At 54.4% G+C, this 18,878-nt stretch overlaps 1 protein-coding gene across 1 annotated transcript in view; it reads left to right on the top strand.

Moving 5' to 3' along the window:
• The first annotated feature begins 11,104 nt into the window (after positions 1-11,104).
• ZSWIM5 (zinc finger SWIM-type containing 5) overlaps positions 11,105-18,878 on the top strand; it is a 100,947-nt gene continuing 93,173 nt past the window's right edge. Inside the window, exon 1 of the mRNA XM_075508644.1 lies at positions 11,105-11,823. Coding sequence (XP_075364759.1) covers positions 11,133-11,823 — 691 coding nt within the window. The 5' untranslated portion in view covers positions 11,105-11,132. The remainder of the gene's footprint in view (positions 11,824-18,878) is intronic.

The following is an 18,878-nucleotide window of genomic DNA, read 5'->3' as shown; positions in this document are numbered from 1 at the left end:
AGGGTGGGAGGCTCGCTCGGCACGGGGCTGGCCCTGGGCACAAGGCACGGGCAGGGACTTGGGGCTGGATGTGGACCCCATAAAGCATTCCCCTGTTCAGAGACTGGGCGGTAAAGGGGTTGAAGACTGAAGAGACCCCAGCTCTTCATACCTTTGGGTTACCTCCTGCCAGCATGGCAACCCAGGGCTTAGTCCCCCCCCAGGGCAGGGCATTAACCCTGCACTGCCAGGAGGAAGCCTGGCTCGGCACCTCGTCTCTGGCTTGTAGGTGTGATGTTGGGGTGCCTGCCCTGAGCTGCTGTCGTGGGGCTGGAGTTCCCACAAGCAGTCCAAGGTCATCTCAGGCATCTTGTCCCCAGTGCCCAGCCTGGTCCCCATTGCACGCACAGTGCTGGGGGCTGCCCAGCCCTCAAGCAGCTGGGTGCTGCGTCCCTGGCAGGCAGCTGTGCCTGCCTGCACCCCAGGCTGCCCCCATGCCTGTCTCAGCCCTGTAGCCCTTCACTCCAGCTCCATCCATCATCCCACACAGCCCCACTCGACACTCCATCGCCTCTCCGGACCCCACAGCCTGAGTGGGGAGCAAAGATGGTTTTTCTGCTCGGCGTTATGCGGCACCATGCTGCGGTGCATGTCCTGCTGCTGATGCTCTGAGCTGGCTTTCTGCCCCACGTCCTGGGAGGCTGCACCCCTCCACCCTGTCTCTGCAGGGGGATGCTCTGCCCAGCGACTGGGGCAAGAGCCAGGGTGAAGAGGAGCCGTTCCTTGTGCGGATGAGGGCAACGGGATCAGGCGGGTCTTTCTCTCCCGCCCATGGGAGCCAGCCAGGCTCTCCCACGGGCTGCTGGCTGAGACTCTGCTCCCCCTCCTCCATCTCTCTTGCTCTCTCCCTCCTCCTCCTCCTCCCCTTCCTCCTCTACCTGCTCCCAGCAGCCCGCAAGGGCACCTCTGTCTGCTGCTCCTGCCATCAGTATTGAGGTTATCTTTTTCTTCTGGCAGCTGCTGTAATTGAAACAAAGCAGGCCGGGCCTCACGGGCTCCACTCCTCTCGCTCATTTTGCCGGTGCTGCTGAGACAACTAATTCATCTTATCGATGCGTGGTTGGCCTCTTTTCCACCAGATCCAGGCAGAGCCCTCTCCCCACCATGGCTGGTGGGAGCAGTCTGTGTCCCTGCGGCAGGCTGCTGGGTGCTGCTCTGACCCAGCCTCTGGTCCTCAGCTTGCAGCAGCTGGGTGCTGGCCACCAGCAGAAGATGCGAGGGGAGATGGCCAGCGGGGAGAGGTGCAAACTGGAAAGATGCTGATGACTTTTATCTCTTTCTTTTGACTTCTGATACTTCCTGAGCCCTTTCATTAAATTCCACATCCTTTCCTTGCACAGCTCCTAAAGGTGTCCCTGGCAAGTAGGTGACACTGTGATGAGTGGGGCACACACAGATTTGCATTCCCTTGCTGACAACCAGATCTGCAATTAGCAGTGGCAGATAGAAGGATCATGTCTGGTGCTGGGCGGGTAGTCCAGTGGCACTGTGCTGCACTGCTACCGTTTGGCTGCCTCCCAGCAGACCAATTTCCAGCCCTGAAGACTTGGGTTGGTGTTTTGCTTTGGGTAGAGAAATTGAAGTGTGAGAAAGAGACGTTAACACTGTCTGGGTAAAGTCCTGTGTGTCTGAGTAATAGCCAGGGTTTAGGGTGAAGCCAATGGTGCTTCATATGTTATTGACCAAAGGCCTGAAGGGTTTGGGGGTGCTGTGCTTGGGGGCCCCATGGCATCGCTCCCCCCCCCCAAAAGGTGCTGGAGACCTGGAGCTCTTCAAAACCTGTGTCGGTGTCCACACTCCAGCGGTGCTGAGGGAGAGTTTTGCTCTGAGTGGGCTGGAGGAGAGGTATTTTGGGGGAGTTAACAGGCTCTTCACATCGCTGATGTCTGGGGGAGTAATGCCGTTAGCAGGAGTCTGAGAGCTCCAAGGAGTGCTCAGCTGTCAGCAGGGCTGGCTCAGCAGGGCAGGCTCCAGGGAAAGAAACTAGGGCTGACTTCAGGTCCTGGCAGTGCTGCGCCGTGGTACCCTGGTGCCCGTGGCGGTGCCACCGCCCCGGAGGAGGACAGACCCCAGTCTCACATCACACGCAGCCTGCTGCCTTGGCCCTGTGTGCGGCTCCTGCCAAGGGCCAGGCAGAGCCTCTCAGGAGAGGGGGAACAGCCAGTCCTAATGTCAACAGAGGCCTCTTGTGCAGCGATGCTGTGTCAAGAAGAGGAATGGGTCCCTCCTCCTCCGCCCATTCATCTGGCAGCCGGGGCTGGCGTGCCGCCAAGCCAGGCTGCTTTGGAAACATTTCATTGAGGAGGAAGCTGAGCCTAGGAAAACAGAATGAAAATATACAGAGAGATCACTGTTGTTAGGCAAAATAAATGCAGGCGGCTGCATTTCTGTCCCCCAAGTCCAGCTCAGCCAGGCCCCTCTTGCTTCTATGGGGTGAGGGCGAATGCTGCTGCCTGGGGATAGCAGCCATGTATCTCTAGCGTGGGTTAGGAGCTGGGGAACAAGGGCTGCAGAGCGTGTCCCCAGCTTTGGCCAACTTGCTGACGTCCCTGGTGAGTAGGTCCAGATTCATCTTGATGTAGCATCGCCCAAGGAGATGGGACAGAGCAGAGAAACAGCCGCAGAAATGAGCCAGCCCCAGTGACTCGTGTCCCCGGCACAGCCTCTGGTGCTGGAGGCTGGTGAAGACAGGGCTGAGGAAGTGCGTCAGATATTGGCCTCGTTCATCCCCATCTCCCTCCCCAGAATCAATCATGGGTCCTGGCCAGGCATGAGGCCACCGGTGGGACAGAGCCCGGTCCCCAGGTTTTGAAAGCCCTGTTGCTCAGCATGCCCCATCGTTCATCTGCTGGCAGAGGGAGAGCAGAGTCACCCCAAAGCAGTCCCCAGGGACAGAGGGTGGAGGCACCTCTCTGACTTTTGAGCAAAGGTGCATTCAACAGATTCACCTCCCACATTGTTTCCCCCATAACCTCTCTCCTCCCTCCAAAGGCCTCCAAGCCTCTCCCTGGCCATTTGCTGACCTATAAGAGACCCATCTCAGCTCCTTCCCTCCTTCCTGGTGGGTCCAGAGTAGTGTGGGGGAGGCAGAGCTGGAGCCCCAGCCCATGGGACATCAAGGCTCTCACCCCTCCGCGGGTGCTCTTAGTGCCGCTGCACCGCAGCTTTACGTGGCTTCACCTCCTCTCTGTGTCCGCTGAGCATGGTTTGGCCATCGCTGTGCAAGAACAAAACAGCCATTTATCCGTGCTGCTGGTATATAGCTCCTACCTTTGTTCACCAGCGATGGACGGACGATGCCATGGAGGGAACAATTTGCTTCTGGTTTTTCTGGTTTTGATCTAGGGGTTGAAAGGAGCCCAGTGTGAGCAGACAAAGCCCAACCAGCACCCCAGGAGATACACATCTCACCAGCCCAACATGTGTGCATTTGCAGCACGGAGATGCCCAAGGCTGAGACTGGATCCTGTGCTCGTCCCTGTGTTCATAGGAGCTTTACTAAAATTCAGGCTCCCTCTTCTCGCCCTCCTGCCAGGAAAGCAGCTAGCAAGTTACTCCTTTTTTGCTGCCATGAGAGGGGAAATTTGCCGTGTCTCTCTCCATCTGTCTCTCCTCAAGATGAGCTGGGTGCGATGCCTGGTTTCCAGCCAAACCAAGGTGCAGTGCCGGGCCACTGTGTCCTGCTCTTGCGCTGGGTGGCTTCAAGCAGCGCAGCCTCATACTGGGACTGCTGGCGCCTCTGCCGAAGCTTTGCCACCGTCCGCTGCCAGCTCCTACGCTCGGAGCGATGCATGAGGACGCGCCGTCCTGGAGGGGGGCTGGGATGGGTGGGCTGTTAAAGGCAAGGTCAGCGTGGTGCAACCTTCCCTTGTCCCACTGTGCCCCGACTGACCCACGCCGGGGGCAGTGCTGGGGTCCGGCCTCACGAGTGGGTCCCCGCGTGGGCTCTCTGCACTGCCAAGAGCTGAGGTATGTGAGCATCCATCATGGGGAGTACCTGACCGCCTTGTAAAGGAGCTGGAGGAAGAGGACGAACCTGTGGAGCAGCTTCTGAGAGAGAGCACTGTAACACCTACCGAAAGGACACCAGTCCTGAGCTGGAGTGGGCAGCTCCCCAGCTACTGTGAGAGCCCTGATAAAGCTACAAAAGAAAAGCTGAGTTAATGATGTTTGTTGGCTTTTACTATGGAAGAGGTCCCAGGCTGGAGACTTTTTTTTTTCCCCGCATGGATGTGCCCGTGGCAATGGCTTTGGAATAAATTGTTGAAACGGATGGTAAGAAATGACCCAGACCAGGTGCTCCAGGTGTCTGAACTCCGGCTCCTGAAACCTGCTGCTGAGCGTGGCCTGGGACGATGGCAGACGTGACAGTGATGGTCCTAGCCCTGCCTGAGGTAGGGCTGGCAAATGGCGCGCACAACTGTACAGACCAGCAGTACCAGGCAGGAGGAGAAATGCTATAAATTGAAATGAGCTGACTTTCATCAAAGCTGGTTTTCTATTATTTTTTTCCCTAGCCACCCAGCCGATCAGCATACAGTAATAAGGCCACACAGCCAACTAGCATCCAATGATGCCAGCCAGCCAATCAGCCCCACGGCACTGTAGCTTCCCAGCCAATCAGCCGTGTGGCATTGTAACCTCCCAGCCAATCAGCCCTGCAGCATTGTAACCTCCCAGCTAATCAGCCATGAGCATTGTAACCTCCCAGCCAATCAGCCATGTGGCATTGTAATCTCCCAGCCAATCAGCCCTGCAGCATTGTAACCTCCCAGCCAATCAGCCATGTGGCATTGTAACCTCCCAGCCAATCAGCTATGTGGCATTGTAATCTCCCAGCCAATCAGCCATGAGCATTGTAACCTCCCAGCCAATCGGCCGTGCCCTGTGCGCCCGTTGCAGGCGCGGCAGGCCCGCGGCAGGCGGGTCACCCCACCCCGCGGGAGCCTGTCCCGGCCAGGCCGGCAGCCGGTGCCCAGGTTTCGCGCCTTCGTCCGAGACGGGCTCCACCGCTCCCTTGTTCCACCGTTAATTGCGCTCCATCGCTACGATTTTGTAACTTCTCTTTGAGTCCGAATTTTTCCAGCTTTCAGCCTCTTCTGTGTTGTTTTTGAGATACAGAATCTGTACGTGGCCTTCTCTCCGTTGCAGACCTTTTTCTTTTTTCCTGAAAAAGGGAAGTTGGTTCAGTGTGCTGTTTCCCACCAGTTTAATTCCTCCCTCCTCCCCTAGAAGACCATTCCCCGCCCAGAGGTATCTGCCTTCTAATTGCCGTTTGCAAACTGTGTTAAATGCAGGGAGTAAAAGGCTGGAGCGACGCAAAGGGGTCACGGCGTAACCGGCGGTTCCCTGCCCAGGGAAGAGGAGCGGGACCCCGGGTGACGGAGGGCAGGGGGACAAGCCCCAGCCCTGGCCTGGCTCCGGCTTCCCACTCGGCTGGACCCTGCAGCCCGCTCGCCTCCCCGAAGCCAGGGCAGACCCGATGCAAAAGGCTAACGGCAGCGTTGTTTACGCCTCGCTTTGCCATCATTTATTCATGCTCTTGTAAACTGCAAAATGATTCCCTGGTTATTTTAGCATCTCTAATTAAAGGGAGGGAGCTTCGGCGGCTGAGAGGGGGGCAGTCGGTCGGGGGGCTGCTTTCTGCTGAGCTCAGCGCCGTGGCAGCCAGGCCAGCCGGGGTAGATGCCACTCTCCAGCGTGGGGCCGAGTAACTTTTTGGAGTGCTCTGTGCTTTTACAGTACACGCCAGGGAGGCAAGAGACGACTGTTTCTCCTGGAAGCCGAGGGTCTTCCCCCAGCAGCCCATCCGTGTTTAATTGCCGGCCTGCACAGCAAATGCGTTTGCTGGAAGGGTGCAGAAATCCCCGTGGCAAGGCAGAGGCTCAGCACTTTGCTAATCTTATGGGGGCTGGGGGAAGGCAGCCCCGGCAAGCCAGAGATGTAACGTTGTGCGTGGGAGAGAGGGAACAACAGCTCCCGACAGCCCCAACTCTCTGGTTGGGTGCGAGGGGGAGTCCGGGTCTGCCCGATCCCAGCCTGACACCTGGGACCCAAGCACCTCGCTCCATTTTTCTCCCTTCCTTGCTGCTGCCCCAGACCATCTCCTTGTTCCTCCTGCCCCTCTGCTCCTGGGTGTCCCCTCTCCAGCCGTACGAAGGAGCTTCCCAACCTCCACCCTGCACCACAGACCCCATCCCCACAGCAGGGCTCGCTGGCTCCCCCCACTCATCCTCCCACCCCCCCAGCCTCCTGCCGAGCTCCTCCAGGACCCTCAGCCCTGCCAGGTCCACGGTGCACAGCAGGCAGAGGCAATGCGGCACGAGGTGCCCTGGGGAGGGCATGGCATGGTGCTGGGTGCGGGCATCCCTGATCATGGATCAAGGACGGCCTGGGGTTTTTCTCGGGGTTTGCTGTCCCCTTTGGCAGTGGACAAAGGGCAGAGAAGCTGCAGCACCCTGAGCATCCCCTGCTTTAAACTTACGCATCCCTGAGCGCATACGGAGACATATAGGCAAGCAGAGCTGTTCCTGTGTCAAAGTGAGAGTGAGAGCAGCCTTCCTGCACCTGATCTTTCAATTCAGCCCATGCTTGGGAAGGGGAGATGGTGTCTTTCACTCCTTGCATTTCTCTTTTGAGTACGCGGACGATTGCAGTCACACCTGAAGGAGGTCCCTGAGATTGTCAGTTCTGGAAAGTTTCATAAAATAACTGGCTGGCTAGTGAAAAGCAACTTCATTGGAGTTGAAAGAAGGGCACAGCAATAACTCAGCACTAATGAGTCAGTGGAGAAGCCACGGGGGATTTGAACAGTTGGATGGCAAAAAGCTCCAGCTCAAGCTTATGCTTTGTTGGAGACCTTACTAGGCACTCGAGAATCTAAAAATGGAGCTCAACTCCACAGGCAACCAAACCAAGGTATGGCTTCCCTTGCTTGCAAAGCCAAATATTTCATAAGGCAATGCTCTCTGCCCCTTTCTGGACATCGGATCCACAGGAATGCTAAGGAATAACTGTCCTGGGCAATAGATCCCCCTGCTCCTGAGTGCATCAAGGCAGGGGAGCTGCAGGCTACGTTACTCCCCGTGTCCTTTCCCTCCTGCCTCTGCTCTGAACAGCACCAGCAACACGGGAAAGGCAGAAGCCACCACACTTCCAACGAGTGCCTAGGGCTGGCGGCTGTAGCAGGCAGCTTGGCTGCCAATAAGCCCGGCTTTGGCTGTTTCGGAGCAGCAAATCCTCTGGGTGGCTGGAGCAGGAGCTTGGTGGCCGCCTGCACTCTGCTGTCTAGCTCCTTTCCCATTGTTAATTGGCCATAAAGCTTCTGCTGCACTTGTATATCTTCATCTGTCATCAGAAGGACTTCCTTGGTGCTCACTGGGTCTTGAAAAGCTCTGCTGTCATCTCTGCAAAGCTCAGCCAGCGTTACCCATGTTAGTGAGGGCACAACATTGACTGTTCGGAGTCAAAACAAAGTCGAAGAGGCACGGGAGCATCCAAGAGAGGGGAAGATGCCCAGGGAAAGGCAGTTTTTCTGCTGGGTGTGGGGTTTGAGAATGGTGGGGAGAAGAGAGCACCTACATGAAGGTGTGCAGGTGGGAGCAGCCAAGGAGATGGCATCCCCTTGGGCTGAGACATGGCACCTACCAGCACTTACCCTGTCTGCCACAAAACAAAGCACAGGTGCCAGGAAACCTGCGGAGAACATCTCAGCAGCATCCTTTTCCTCTCTCTTTGTTGAAGCTCTTGAATTTATTTTCTAGCACGAGGAAAGAAGGGTCTAGAGCAGAAGTCTTATGAGGAGCGGCTGAGGGAGCTGGGGTTGTTTAGCCTGGAGAAAAGGAGGCTGAGGGGAGACCTTATTGCTCTCTACAACTGCCTGAAAGGAGGTTGTAGGGAGGTGGGGGTCGGTCTCTTCTCCCAAGTAACAAGCGATAGGACGAGAGGAAATGGCCTCAAGTTGCGCCAGGGGAGGTTTAGATTGGATATTTGGAAAAATTTCTTCACCAAAAGGGTTATCAAGCATTAGAACAGGCTGCCCAGGGAAGGGGTTGAGTCACTGTCCCTGGAAGTATTTAATGTAGATGTGGTGCTTAGGGACATGGTTTAGTGGTGGACTTGGCAGTGCCAGGTTAACAGTTGGACTTGTTGATCTTAAAGGTCTTTTCCAAACTAAACGATTCTACAATTCTATGATTCTGTGATTCTATGAAAGCAGATTTCTTGCCCCACAGCACCTGCAACTTAAAGCTGGGCATCTGGATGAGGCGGCACCCAAAGAATTTCCCACGATATTGCATTGCACTGCTGCCTAACTGCAGTGTAGAGCCATGGGGGCTCCAGCCCCTTTGGTCAGTAAATTTTCTAGACAGGGACTCAAAATAAAATGCTTTCTGGGGCCAGCTTGAAAAATCAGCCCTTTGTGATAACACCAGTGCTAAGGCCAGAATGGCTGGAGTTGGTGGGTCACAGCACGGGCAGACCCCGACCACACAGCCTCCAAGCCGGGAGGGGAACCAGGGCTGCCAGCGGTAGACACTCAGCAAATGGCCGGGCTCAGGAAAGCGTGCGGTGAATTATTGATGTACCTGGTTCCAGGCTCTGAATGAGCAGCATCAGGGCTGAGCAGGAGGCTGACATTTCGCATCCTTCCCCAGGGAGAAGAGGTCTGTCCATGTTCTCCAGGAGGAGGAGAGTTCCCCCTTGCAAAATTCAAGGCAGTAATGAAATGGATAGGGAGAGGCAGAGAGGAATGGGGAGCAACAAATGTTCAGATGAAGAGGGAGAGGAAAAATAGATTGATTTGTCTTTGAAATAACATGCTAACCCCCCCAGAGACAGGCTGGCCAGCCACTGCACTGACCTTGCTTTGATTTGAGTCTGGATTATATGTTTTATGCAGTGAAAAGTCAGCTCGTTGGGAATGAATAACATCCCTGCTCGAGCTGAAGTCTAAAATCCTCTTTATTTGGCACTGTCTGGGGATGACGTAAGGACGGACACTCAAGGTTGTCACTAGGTGAGCTCTGCAGAGACTGCTGACAGAGGGACCGGACAAGCTGGGGTGCTGTGTCCCAGTTCTTGTGCGAGCTCACCCCTGCCTGAGCAGACCCGGCGACTGCGGGGAGACATGGGTGCTGGCAGAAACTCCCCGGCAATCGGGCTGCTGTAATACTGGAGCCCGCAGCCTCCATCATCATCAGAGCTTAAGATCCTGCTGGACTGGTCTCTGCCGGGAAGGTGTGCTTTACCTTGGGGCAGGAGGGTGCTTTGGGATGGTCCCTTGAGGTCCCTCTGTGCAGCCAGGGAGGGGCAAAGGTAGACGAAGCCCTTCTCATCCCCCCAGGTCCTGCCGCCGCCACAGCGAGCAGAGGTGATGGGCAAAATGCTGTGCTCGCAAGCGTTCCCTGTCACAACAATCCCTTATGGAGAGTGAAATGTCCTTCAGGGTTAAAGAAATGGGGACATGATTCCTGGGGAAAACGTCAACAAACCTGTGTGTAGGTGCTGCCTGCGGCCAGGCCCTGCCACCGGTTAGCACTGATTATCTTGAACAAGTCCAGCGGCAGCAAGGAACACCTCAGCCTTCAAGGAAAACCTCTTCCTGACCTTCATCGATTAGCATGTGGCTTATTCTCTAAAATGGAGCTCTCTCATTGCAGTAGCTCTGCCTGCTCTCACTACCTGCCCGAGATCTGATTCCTTCCCTCCGAGTGCTGCGAAGGAGACCTTGGGCTTGGAGGTACCTCGTGGCATAGCAAAGGTGCATAAATATTTCCTGTTCCCTAATTGCATCGCCCTGTTATTCCAGGAAATGTACTCCTGCTCTGTCAGTAAGAGTAAATAGGAGATCTCTGCAACAAGGGAGTAACCAGTAATGGTCTAGATGTGACTGAACTGCAGATAGAAAGGAATTGGGTTTAGATTCTCAAAGCGCTGAGGATAACAGAGTAAGAAACCTGAACTCTGAGATCTGTGAGCTCTGCTCTTCCTCAGAGGTTTGTCACTTAAAATTAGACAGGACAAAAGAACGGGAATGTATTTCTGGGGAAAATCCTGGGACGGTGTCCTGCTGGACACAGCAGCAAAGCCACAAGCCCCAGCAGGGCAGCAGCGCTCTCCCCATCGGCCCCGCGCTGTGCTGGTCCCAGGGGTGCTGCCATCACCCTCTACTGAAGCAGAGGCTGGCGAGGAGTCAGCTCCCTGGATTTTGGGGTGCCGACTCAGGCAATATGTGCTGAAGGACCTCGCTTTAACGCAACCCCACCTAAGAGCACAGCAGAGCTCCCTGGCAGTCAGCACTGCCTGTGCTTCTTCATCTCCTCTCCCAAAGGCCGAGTGTGCCACAGGCCCCGGTATTTTCTCTGCATCCAAGGATGCTGCAGCGATGCGTGGGACGAGCATCTTTACTACAGGGCTTTAAAAGCGAGAGCAAACCCTGATGCCCACTGAAGGGTAGGGCACTGCTATCTGCTCTGCTAGCCGGTGTGAACCCGAAGGTGATTTGTGGGTTATGCTGGGTGTTAGATTTGTGGGTTAGGCTGGGCGTTGGGTTAGGCTGGGCGTTGAGACCGCGTACCCCAGGGCTTGCAGCAGGAGCGGTCCCCGGTTCCCGCCGGACACCTCCGGGGCGCGGGGCCACGTCCATGCCCCTTTGCTGCCTCCGACTCAGCACCAGCTCCTTGCGCTCGGCTGGCCTCGACACCCCCTCGCCCCCAGCGCCGTGGGGACGGGCAGCCGCGGGGCTTTCCCGCTCCCCGCCCTCCGGGCACGGGGGACGCAGCGCCGCCCGTGTGTCCCACCCCCCTCCCCCCGCCTGGGGACACAGCCGGGAGGGCACCGGGGCGGTCCCCCGGGGCCACCCCCTCCCCGCCCCGCGGAGCCGGACGCCCGGCACCCCGGCAGGGGCAGGCCGGAGCGGGGGTCCGGCTGTCGGCGGGGGCGGGCAGGGGGCTGCGGAGCGTCCCGCCCCGGCGGGGGCCGGCTCCCGGCCGGTGGGACCACCCCCTCCAGTCTCCACCCCCGGTCCCCCCGCTCTCCTCCCTCCTCCTCCCCGTCTCTCCTCCCCTCGCCCGGCTCAGTCGGTCGCAGCCATGGCGGAGGGAGGAGAGGGAGAGGAGCTGCTCCGCCCGCCGCTGCCCGCCGGCGCCCCGGGCCCCAAGCGCTTGTGCTCCCGGGCCTGCCCGGCGGGGGGCACCGGGGCCGCGCACCCCCGTCCCGGGGCCGCGGGGGCCGGCGCGGGGCCGGGCGCGGGGGCCAGCGGGGCCCCTCCGGCGCTGGCCGGTTGCTGCCCCGCGGCGGCGGCGGGGACGGCGGCGGCGGGGGCGGCGGGGACGGCGGCGGCGGCGGGGCCGGGGGGCGCCGGCGGCGGCGGGGCGGGCAGCCTGCTGCAGCCCGAGTCGCTGCTGGACGCGGCGGCCAAGCGGGTGGCGGGGAGCTGGGCCTTCGAGCGGGTGGAGGGCCGCTTCCAGCGCATCCCCGAGCCCGTCCAGCGCCGCATCGTCTACTGGAGCTTCCCCCGCAGCGAGCGGCAGATCTGCATGTACTCCAGCTTCCAGCCCGGCCGCGCCGCCGCCGCATCCCCCGCCAGCGCCGCCGCGGGGGGACCCTCCGCCGCCGCCGCTCCCCCCGCCCCGGCCGGCGAGGAGAGCCCCGCCGCCGGCCCGCCGCCGCCCGCCGCCCCCGCCGCCGCCCCCGCCGCCGCGCCGCAGGGCGAGGGGCTGCCCTTCCGCCGCGGCATCCGCCTGCTGGAGACTGGCGCGGTGGACAACGTGCTGCAAGTCGGTGAGTGCCGGGACGGGGCCCCCGGGGGCTTGTGTGTCGCCCGTCCCCTCCAAACACTTCAGCCTTTTGTCTGGCGCGGTTGTGGTTTGACAGGAAAATCCTGCCCCGGGGGCAGGGACCGCCTTGTGCTCCTCTGGGAAGGTGCCGGCCCTGGGTTTGGGGGGTGGGAGGGCTGGGGGTGACCCCCCAGCCGCCCCCCCCGGTGAGGTGCGTGTGCCCGGGTGTCACCGGCAGCTGCCCGCAGCGTGGACGCCGTCCATCCAGCCCGAGTGGGAAAATAAAGCCAGTTCCCCCCCCTCCCCCCCCCCAAGCGCCCGTCGGGGATTTGTATGGAGGGCACGCAGCCCTGCCGCCCCCCCCGCCCCGCCCCGCCGCCGGGTCCTTCTCACCCCTGAGCACCCACACCCACGGGGGTCCCTCTCACCCCTAAGCACCCACACCCACGGGGGGGTCCTGGCCCTTTATGTTGATAAACATAATGCATCTCTCCAACAGCTCTCAGTGTTTGCCTTTGTCTTCTCCATCAGGGGCTCTCCCCCCTTGGAAAATCTCTAGGGGGGCATCTGCCCCCCGCTTTCCCCTTCCCAGCCCCCTGCACGGGCACCTGCAGCGAGGCCGGCTGGCGGAAGGCGAAGGGAACGGTTGGGGTGACAAGTTGGGTACCACCGGCGGGTACCACCGGCGGCCTGGCACGATGCGCGTTTCGGGGATGGATGCGCGCGGCCTTCTCGCTCTCGTTCGGTGACGAAGGGGCCGTGGGAATGATGGTGGGAATAATGGCATCGTGTTTTCTCTCCATGGGCAGGTGGCTTTTGTGTGCGCTGGCAGAGGGGGATTGTCGGAGAGGAAATGTTGTTCCTCTTCCCCCATCCTTCTAGTCCCTGTCCCCATCTGAAATGCGCCTTATATCTGTATATATTTAAAGAGAAGCAAATTGTGGTGTTTTACATAAAATAATCCGCTCCTGGTTGTTATTGGAAGTGATTGAAATGCGCGTTCCCATTAAAATGACATTAGGCTAGAATTTGTTTTGCAAATGCGAAATGTAAATTCATTTTGTGCCAGGGTATGGCGTGAATGAGTGAAGGGAGGGTGGTTTTTGTTGTAAGGAATGGTTAGTTCGGCTGTGTTTATTTAAAGAGCCCTCCTTCCTTTTGGGGAGAAAACAGCTTAAAAAAAAAAATCCCATTTGGTACAGTTTACATTCAGAAGAGCATTATCAAAACATTTTCCATTTGAGACATGAAAATAGGAGACAGCAGAAGAATTATCCTTCCACCTCTGAGGATACGCAGTGAAAATTCCTGTAGCACAAAAGGTTTTTCTCTGAGGATACGATTACACCCTTTTTTTTTGGATGAATTAATATTTTCTAAGGGCTGCGTTAAGATGATTAATTATTCTAAGTCTGTTTAAAACACTTTGAAACTCAAAACCAAATAATTTTTTTTAGAAGGAGAGGAGTAGCTCTGCAGGAACTTTAAAATTAGGAGGGGGGAAAAAAATAATAGCTTACTGTGGGTGATGCTTCATTGACCTGCCCACCAAGGTGTGGATGCAGCGAGCAGCCGGTGTGGGAGTGGGAGATGGAGGTAACGGTTGCCTAAAACCAGGGCTGGTTATGTACAAAGGAATTTTCTTTTTTAATGAGTTTTTAAATTTATTTCTCTTTGAAACGTGGCCCTGATGAGGCTTTAGCCAACGCTGTGAAGGATCTGGGTGAGCGCTGGGGTCAGGTGGGTGCGGGACACGCAGAGCAGTCCCATCCCAAAGTGACGTCCAGCCCTGGCATCCAGCATCACGCGTGCCCCGTCTCCCTGCGCTTCCCGCTGCTGCTTTGGGCGAGCCAGAGGACGGGGAGGACGGCCCCGGCTCTGGCATTTCATATCCCCTGACAAGTCTAAACCATCTCCCCAGCTTTGAAATCGGAGCTCGCGCCCATTGTCCTCCGAACCATCAGCTTTTTAGATGAAGCAGCATGTTCTGGAAGCGCTCGCCGCAAAGTCGGCGGGTGATTTATCCCTTGTTTTTACAGCCCGAAAGGGGCGCGCGGGATGCTCGCCGTGGGAGTTTGCCTTCGGAGCGGGGGGGTCGGGTCTTGGCTGTAGCGTGGCTCCTCTTCGCATGGCAGCGGGTGGGTGATGCGGGGTCGGACACCTCTGGTTTTGTCCCCAGAGCAGCCCTGTCACAGCAGTCCCTTGCAGCCCTGAGACGGAGGAGGAAGATTTACATCAAACAAAAGGCTGTGAAGGGCTGCGTGTTTATCCGGGGTGGACAGGAGGCATAGCTGAGATGTCCTCTGCCAACTTTCCACATCCATGCTGCGGATGCTGCTGGAAGGTGAGGTGGAAGAGCTCCAGCCACCAGAGACACAAACACTTTGTGGCTGCGTGTGTGTGTTTGCAATTAAGATAGGAACTTGGTTGTCGGCTTATATGGGAACCATTATGTCTTGGAAAAAAATAAAACCCCAGCACTGGCTTACTTGATGCTCACCAGCGCTAAATCAAAACTACTGTTCCCCTCTAAGGATCTCTTTAATGGACACTGCCAGCTCCCAGCGTCACGACCTGAGGCTTGCACAGTTGAGATTTGCTGTGAATAAAAATCAGATGTTTGTACAGTCGTGTTTCTGACTCAGACCTGTGAAAAAGTAAGGATTGTACGGATATGAAATTCCTTCTCCCTGTGGTTGGAAAAATCTCTTTGAAAAATTGAAAGCCAAAATCCAAGAGGAATGGTCTTCTGGAGATGGAACATGGTGTGGAGGGGTGAGGGTTGTACTCGTGGGGACAAACTGCTTCGGGCTCCCTCGTGCTTACAAAGCTGGCAGGTCCAAAAAAACCCATATATGCCACATTATCAACCAATAATTCCTTCATGCTTAGTAAAACTTAAATGAGGCTTAAACCCTGATCTCACTGGAGTCATTAAATTGATTTTTTTTTTTTTCCCCCTGCTCAAAGAAAGATCTTGGATGTTGAACACAGGCATCTTTGTCTTCTTAAAAACTGCTTTATTATTATGTGTACAGATCCTGTCTTTGTGTGTGTGTGGTGTGTGGGTTTTTTTTTTTCCTTTTAATTTTTAGACAAATGACAAAAGCATGCAGGAAAGGAATGCAGAAATGCCAGGCTTAATATAAAGCATGCAACTGCACTGCATGCTGGGAATCCTAAAGGATACAAAACCTTTAACGACGGCGGTTAATTTTTAACAAGTTCACTCACATAAATATTTATGAACAAAAGTTTTTACACCATTATCTCTTGGTTCTTGGAGAGAGAAAAGACCTTTGGTGGATTTTGACAGTACGCTGTGATCCAGCAGAACAAATTCATGTTTCTCGCTTGCGCTCCCCAGTCTGGTATAATACAGTTTGCCCTCGAGTTGTCGCGGCTGCCCATGGGTGGGCGAGTGTCCGTGGCAATTTTAGGTGGGAATTCTCCTTTTTCTGAAGCATCGAGCTTTGTGTTCCTTGCGTTGTAACCAACCACTTAGGAATCTATATGGTGTGTGCTGCCTATGGCTCCTTACCCACAGATAAGCCTTTGTGCCCTGATGGGGAGGTATGCGGTCCAGCCATAAGTACATAGGCAGAATTTACTTTTGCTGTTAGAGTAACAATGAAGCAGGGCTTTAAAATGCACTGGCTTTGTAAACACTTGGAGGGAACCTGTTTTTTTCAAACCTGCAATTAATCATGAATATTTTATCTGATGCTTTGCAGGTCAGTCCTGGGTACCTTCCCGTGGTTCCTAGTCCCATGATTAAGCTGCACGTCCAGGCGCAGGGGGTTTTCTGACCCTGCTTCAGCAGCCTTCTGCCTGGGCAGAGGTTAAGATAGACCTGATACCTGTAAATGCCTTTGGCATTTTAATTGGAGGAGTTTTGATTTGGAAGGTTTTTGTTACACTATGGTTTTCAGCTTTTCTCGGTGTGTGTTTGTAATGATGCCTGTTGAAATGCAGCTTCAGAGGTAAAAATACTGATGGGTTCCTATGCTCTTAACGTGGTTGAAATTGCTTTTAATTTTTTTTTCCAAAACTACTTTTAGGTTTTTTAGATTTTTTTTTTTTTCCTAAAAATGCTCGCTTTTAGGCAAGCATTTGGTTTCCCTCCCCTGTGACGTGGTACAGGGCAGAGTCTAAATTTGTATCCAGTTGTTTTTAAAAGTCTAGGTGGTGTGGTGCTTTATGGAGTTGTTTATTTTGGGGAAAACACTTTGATGGAGCTCTCTAGGGCCAGTTGTGGTTCCTTTTGTTTTGTGTGAAAATCAGTCTCCTCCTGGGTCTAGGTTTAAGGCTGTATCCAGCGGGAGCAGGTTTGGAAGGAATGCCATGAGTCATGAAATGTATTTTTTTCATGTTGAAACCTGGTGTCCCATGTCAGGGTGCTGCTAAGGGAGTTTAGTTTTTCTGTATCCTCTTAGTTTTTGGGTGGGGCAGTTGTTGTACAACATGTTTCCAATTTGCTAATTAATTTTTGCTTTATTTTTCTTTAAGGGTAGATTACTTTATCCTACCATGTATATTAAAATACTTTAAACCACATAAAAGGGGCCAGCAGAGGTTCATTAGCCCTATCATGATGGAAACTGTTGAACACTTTAAATATACATTAAGCCCTTTATGTTTCTAATTATTTTTTTCTTAACATATATAATTAAAAGGAAGGATTATTAGGCATTAAAACTTACAATCTGTTTATTGCTGCTCCCTCATAGGTGAGATATTTCTTGAGCATGTTCTGGACTGTATTACAGAAACTGGAACTGGGGATGATGAAAACCACCAGAGTTTCTTGCTGGTCGTGCAGGGAGAGCTAGGAAAACTTTGACAGCTGGAATTTTAACTTTGTGTTTGTTTTAGCAGATTTATTTATTGGCTTTTGAGTCTCTTTTTTAAGAGTATAAACAGACCCTCTGAAGCTGGGATGTCTTTTTAACTGGATGGTTAATTACTCCAGGCAAAACGATGCTAGCTTAAAGAGGCTAGAGACCTGAAAAATAAAGCACAAGAAATTAAATATTTGGTTTTGGCTTTAAGAATAAATAGGTTTGAAGCTTTTTTCGGAGAGAAAGTGTGACCAGCCCTGGTTTCTGGCAGGCAATAGGAGTTTGTTCTCAGCTTACCTACGCTTTTTATAAAGCTTAGCCCAGGTGAGACACGGGATTTCTCTGCTTCCAACACACGAGTCATTTACAGCAGACTTTAATTTTGCTCACATCTAGAGGAAATCTTTTAGGAAATATTTAACTGTGCTAAAACTGCAGTAACATAAACCACATGTGCCTGCGTGCTTTGTTTCTGAAGCTTTGTGCGAGGGAATGTGCTTTGCTGTTATTTGACGCTCGCTTTGATGTTAGATGTTTTATGATTAGTCCCTCTAACCTCAGATAGGACTTTTGGAAAACTTAAATGAGCTCGTCTATCCGATTGCTCTGTAAAGTGACATTCAGCTGTGAACCATCTCTTGTGGTGTGTCAGCTTTTAATTTTCTTTGGAAATATATATATTAAAAAAAAAAATCTTGGTAGCATTAGGGTGGAAGAGAGAGTTTGTGGGCTTATGCGTTTCCTTGGCGTATACGTGAACCTAGCCCTGGAGGAGGACCTGGTCCATGGGGGAGGTGGCGAGTCTTCGATCATTTGGGGGTTACGTCCTGCTCCCCTTCCCCAGCGGGAGACCTGCTCCCCTCTGGGGTTAGCTTGGATGAACGGTGTGGCCAGCCTTGTGCTTGCGTTTAATTTTTGGGGGTTTTGCATTTAGGTTACACGGAAAGCTCTGTGTTTAGCGGTGGTGCAAGTTTTGCATTGCCCCCCCTCATGTGGGTGAGGAGCTGAGCGGGGATTTTGGGAGGAGCAGCATCTCCTCACCCTCTCAAGGCAGCTGAGCCCGGGGATTTTCAGCAAGAGGCCAAGGCTTGTTGCTGCATGACGATGCTTTGTACTTCACGCGGGTGACTTTTCTTCTGGAGATGTAGGGGTGTTGCTGTTTCTCCCATGGGTGTGAGGCGTTGATTTCTGTTCCTCTGGCCACGCTCTGAGGAGCAAACCTTGCATAAGATCCTGGGCGAGGCAGTGGGGAAGGAGCCTTCGCTTGCTCCCCCGTCTCTTCACGCTGCTTGTTTCTTCTGGTGGGCCCTGGGTGAGATTTGCTGGGGACCTGGGGAGGTGGGTGCTGGGGTCTTCTCCTGGCTTTGCTCAGCAGGAGGCAGGTGATGGTTGAAGCTGTGTTTCCCCACTGATCTCCCCATCTGTGGCTGGCGTGGATGACTTTTTATTTTGCAAGGAGCTGGGGCTGTGCAATAGCTATCTTGAAGGTATTAAAATGAACTTCTGGTATGTCCTACCTTACATTTGATGCTGTCTTGAAGAGGTTATGTCATGGGGTTGTCATACTCCTGGTTTTCTGGGGATGAGAGGAGGAAAGCGGCTCCCCTGAGTAACTAGTTCCTGCCTCTGCTGAGTCTTGGCTTTCTTTGGCATCGGCATCAATAGAAACCGATCAGTTTTCCAATGAAATAAAAAACTCAAAGACACCAAACCTTGGCTATGTTAATAAGTGCCGTGAGACAAGTCTACCTTTTGGATGGAGCCAGTTTTGGAGCCAGGACGTGCAGTGGTGGTGGGGAGCTCTCCCTGTCCTTCGGCAGAGCTGCCGCGGCCCTGAAGATGCTCTCCTGCGCGCTTGGAAGAGCAGGACTGAGACCCGCTTAATTTTTGACCTGGCTTTCACAAGGGTCGGGTCTGATGTCCAGGCTTGACCCCTGACTTCTTGTGCCTTTGCAACGGGAGTTGGGAAAGGGCCTGATAACTTCTCACAGGGAGACAGGTCCTGCAAAACCACTTCTTGGGAGATGTGGTGGGGAAAGCATCTTCATGGTTTTACAATGAAGAGTCCCAGGAGCAAAAATTCAATTTTTCAAAGGCTTTTTTTTTTTTTAAATCCTGATGTTTAAACATGAATAGATTCCACTTGGTTGGTGTGGCGGGTGTGTTTTATCAAATGCCGAGGATTCACCTGTGCACGACACCACCGCATTTCTCTCCA

This window comes from Mycteria americana, chromosome 7 (assembly GCF_035582795.1).
Source record: "Mycteria americana isolate JAX WOST 10 ecotype Jacksonville Zoo and Gardens chromosome 7, USCA_MyAme_1.0, whole genome shotgun sequence".
In the NCBI taxonomy this organism is placed as follows: Eukaryota; Metazoa; Chordata; class Aves; order Ciconiiformes; family Ciconiidae; genus Mycteria; species Mycteria americana.
The sequence above is the reverse complement of the archived record's forward strand: the minus strand, read 5'-3'. Positions and strand labels throughout refer to the sequence as shown.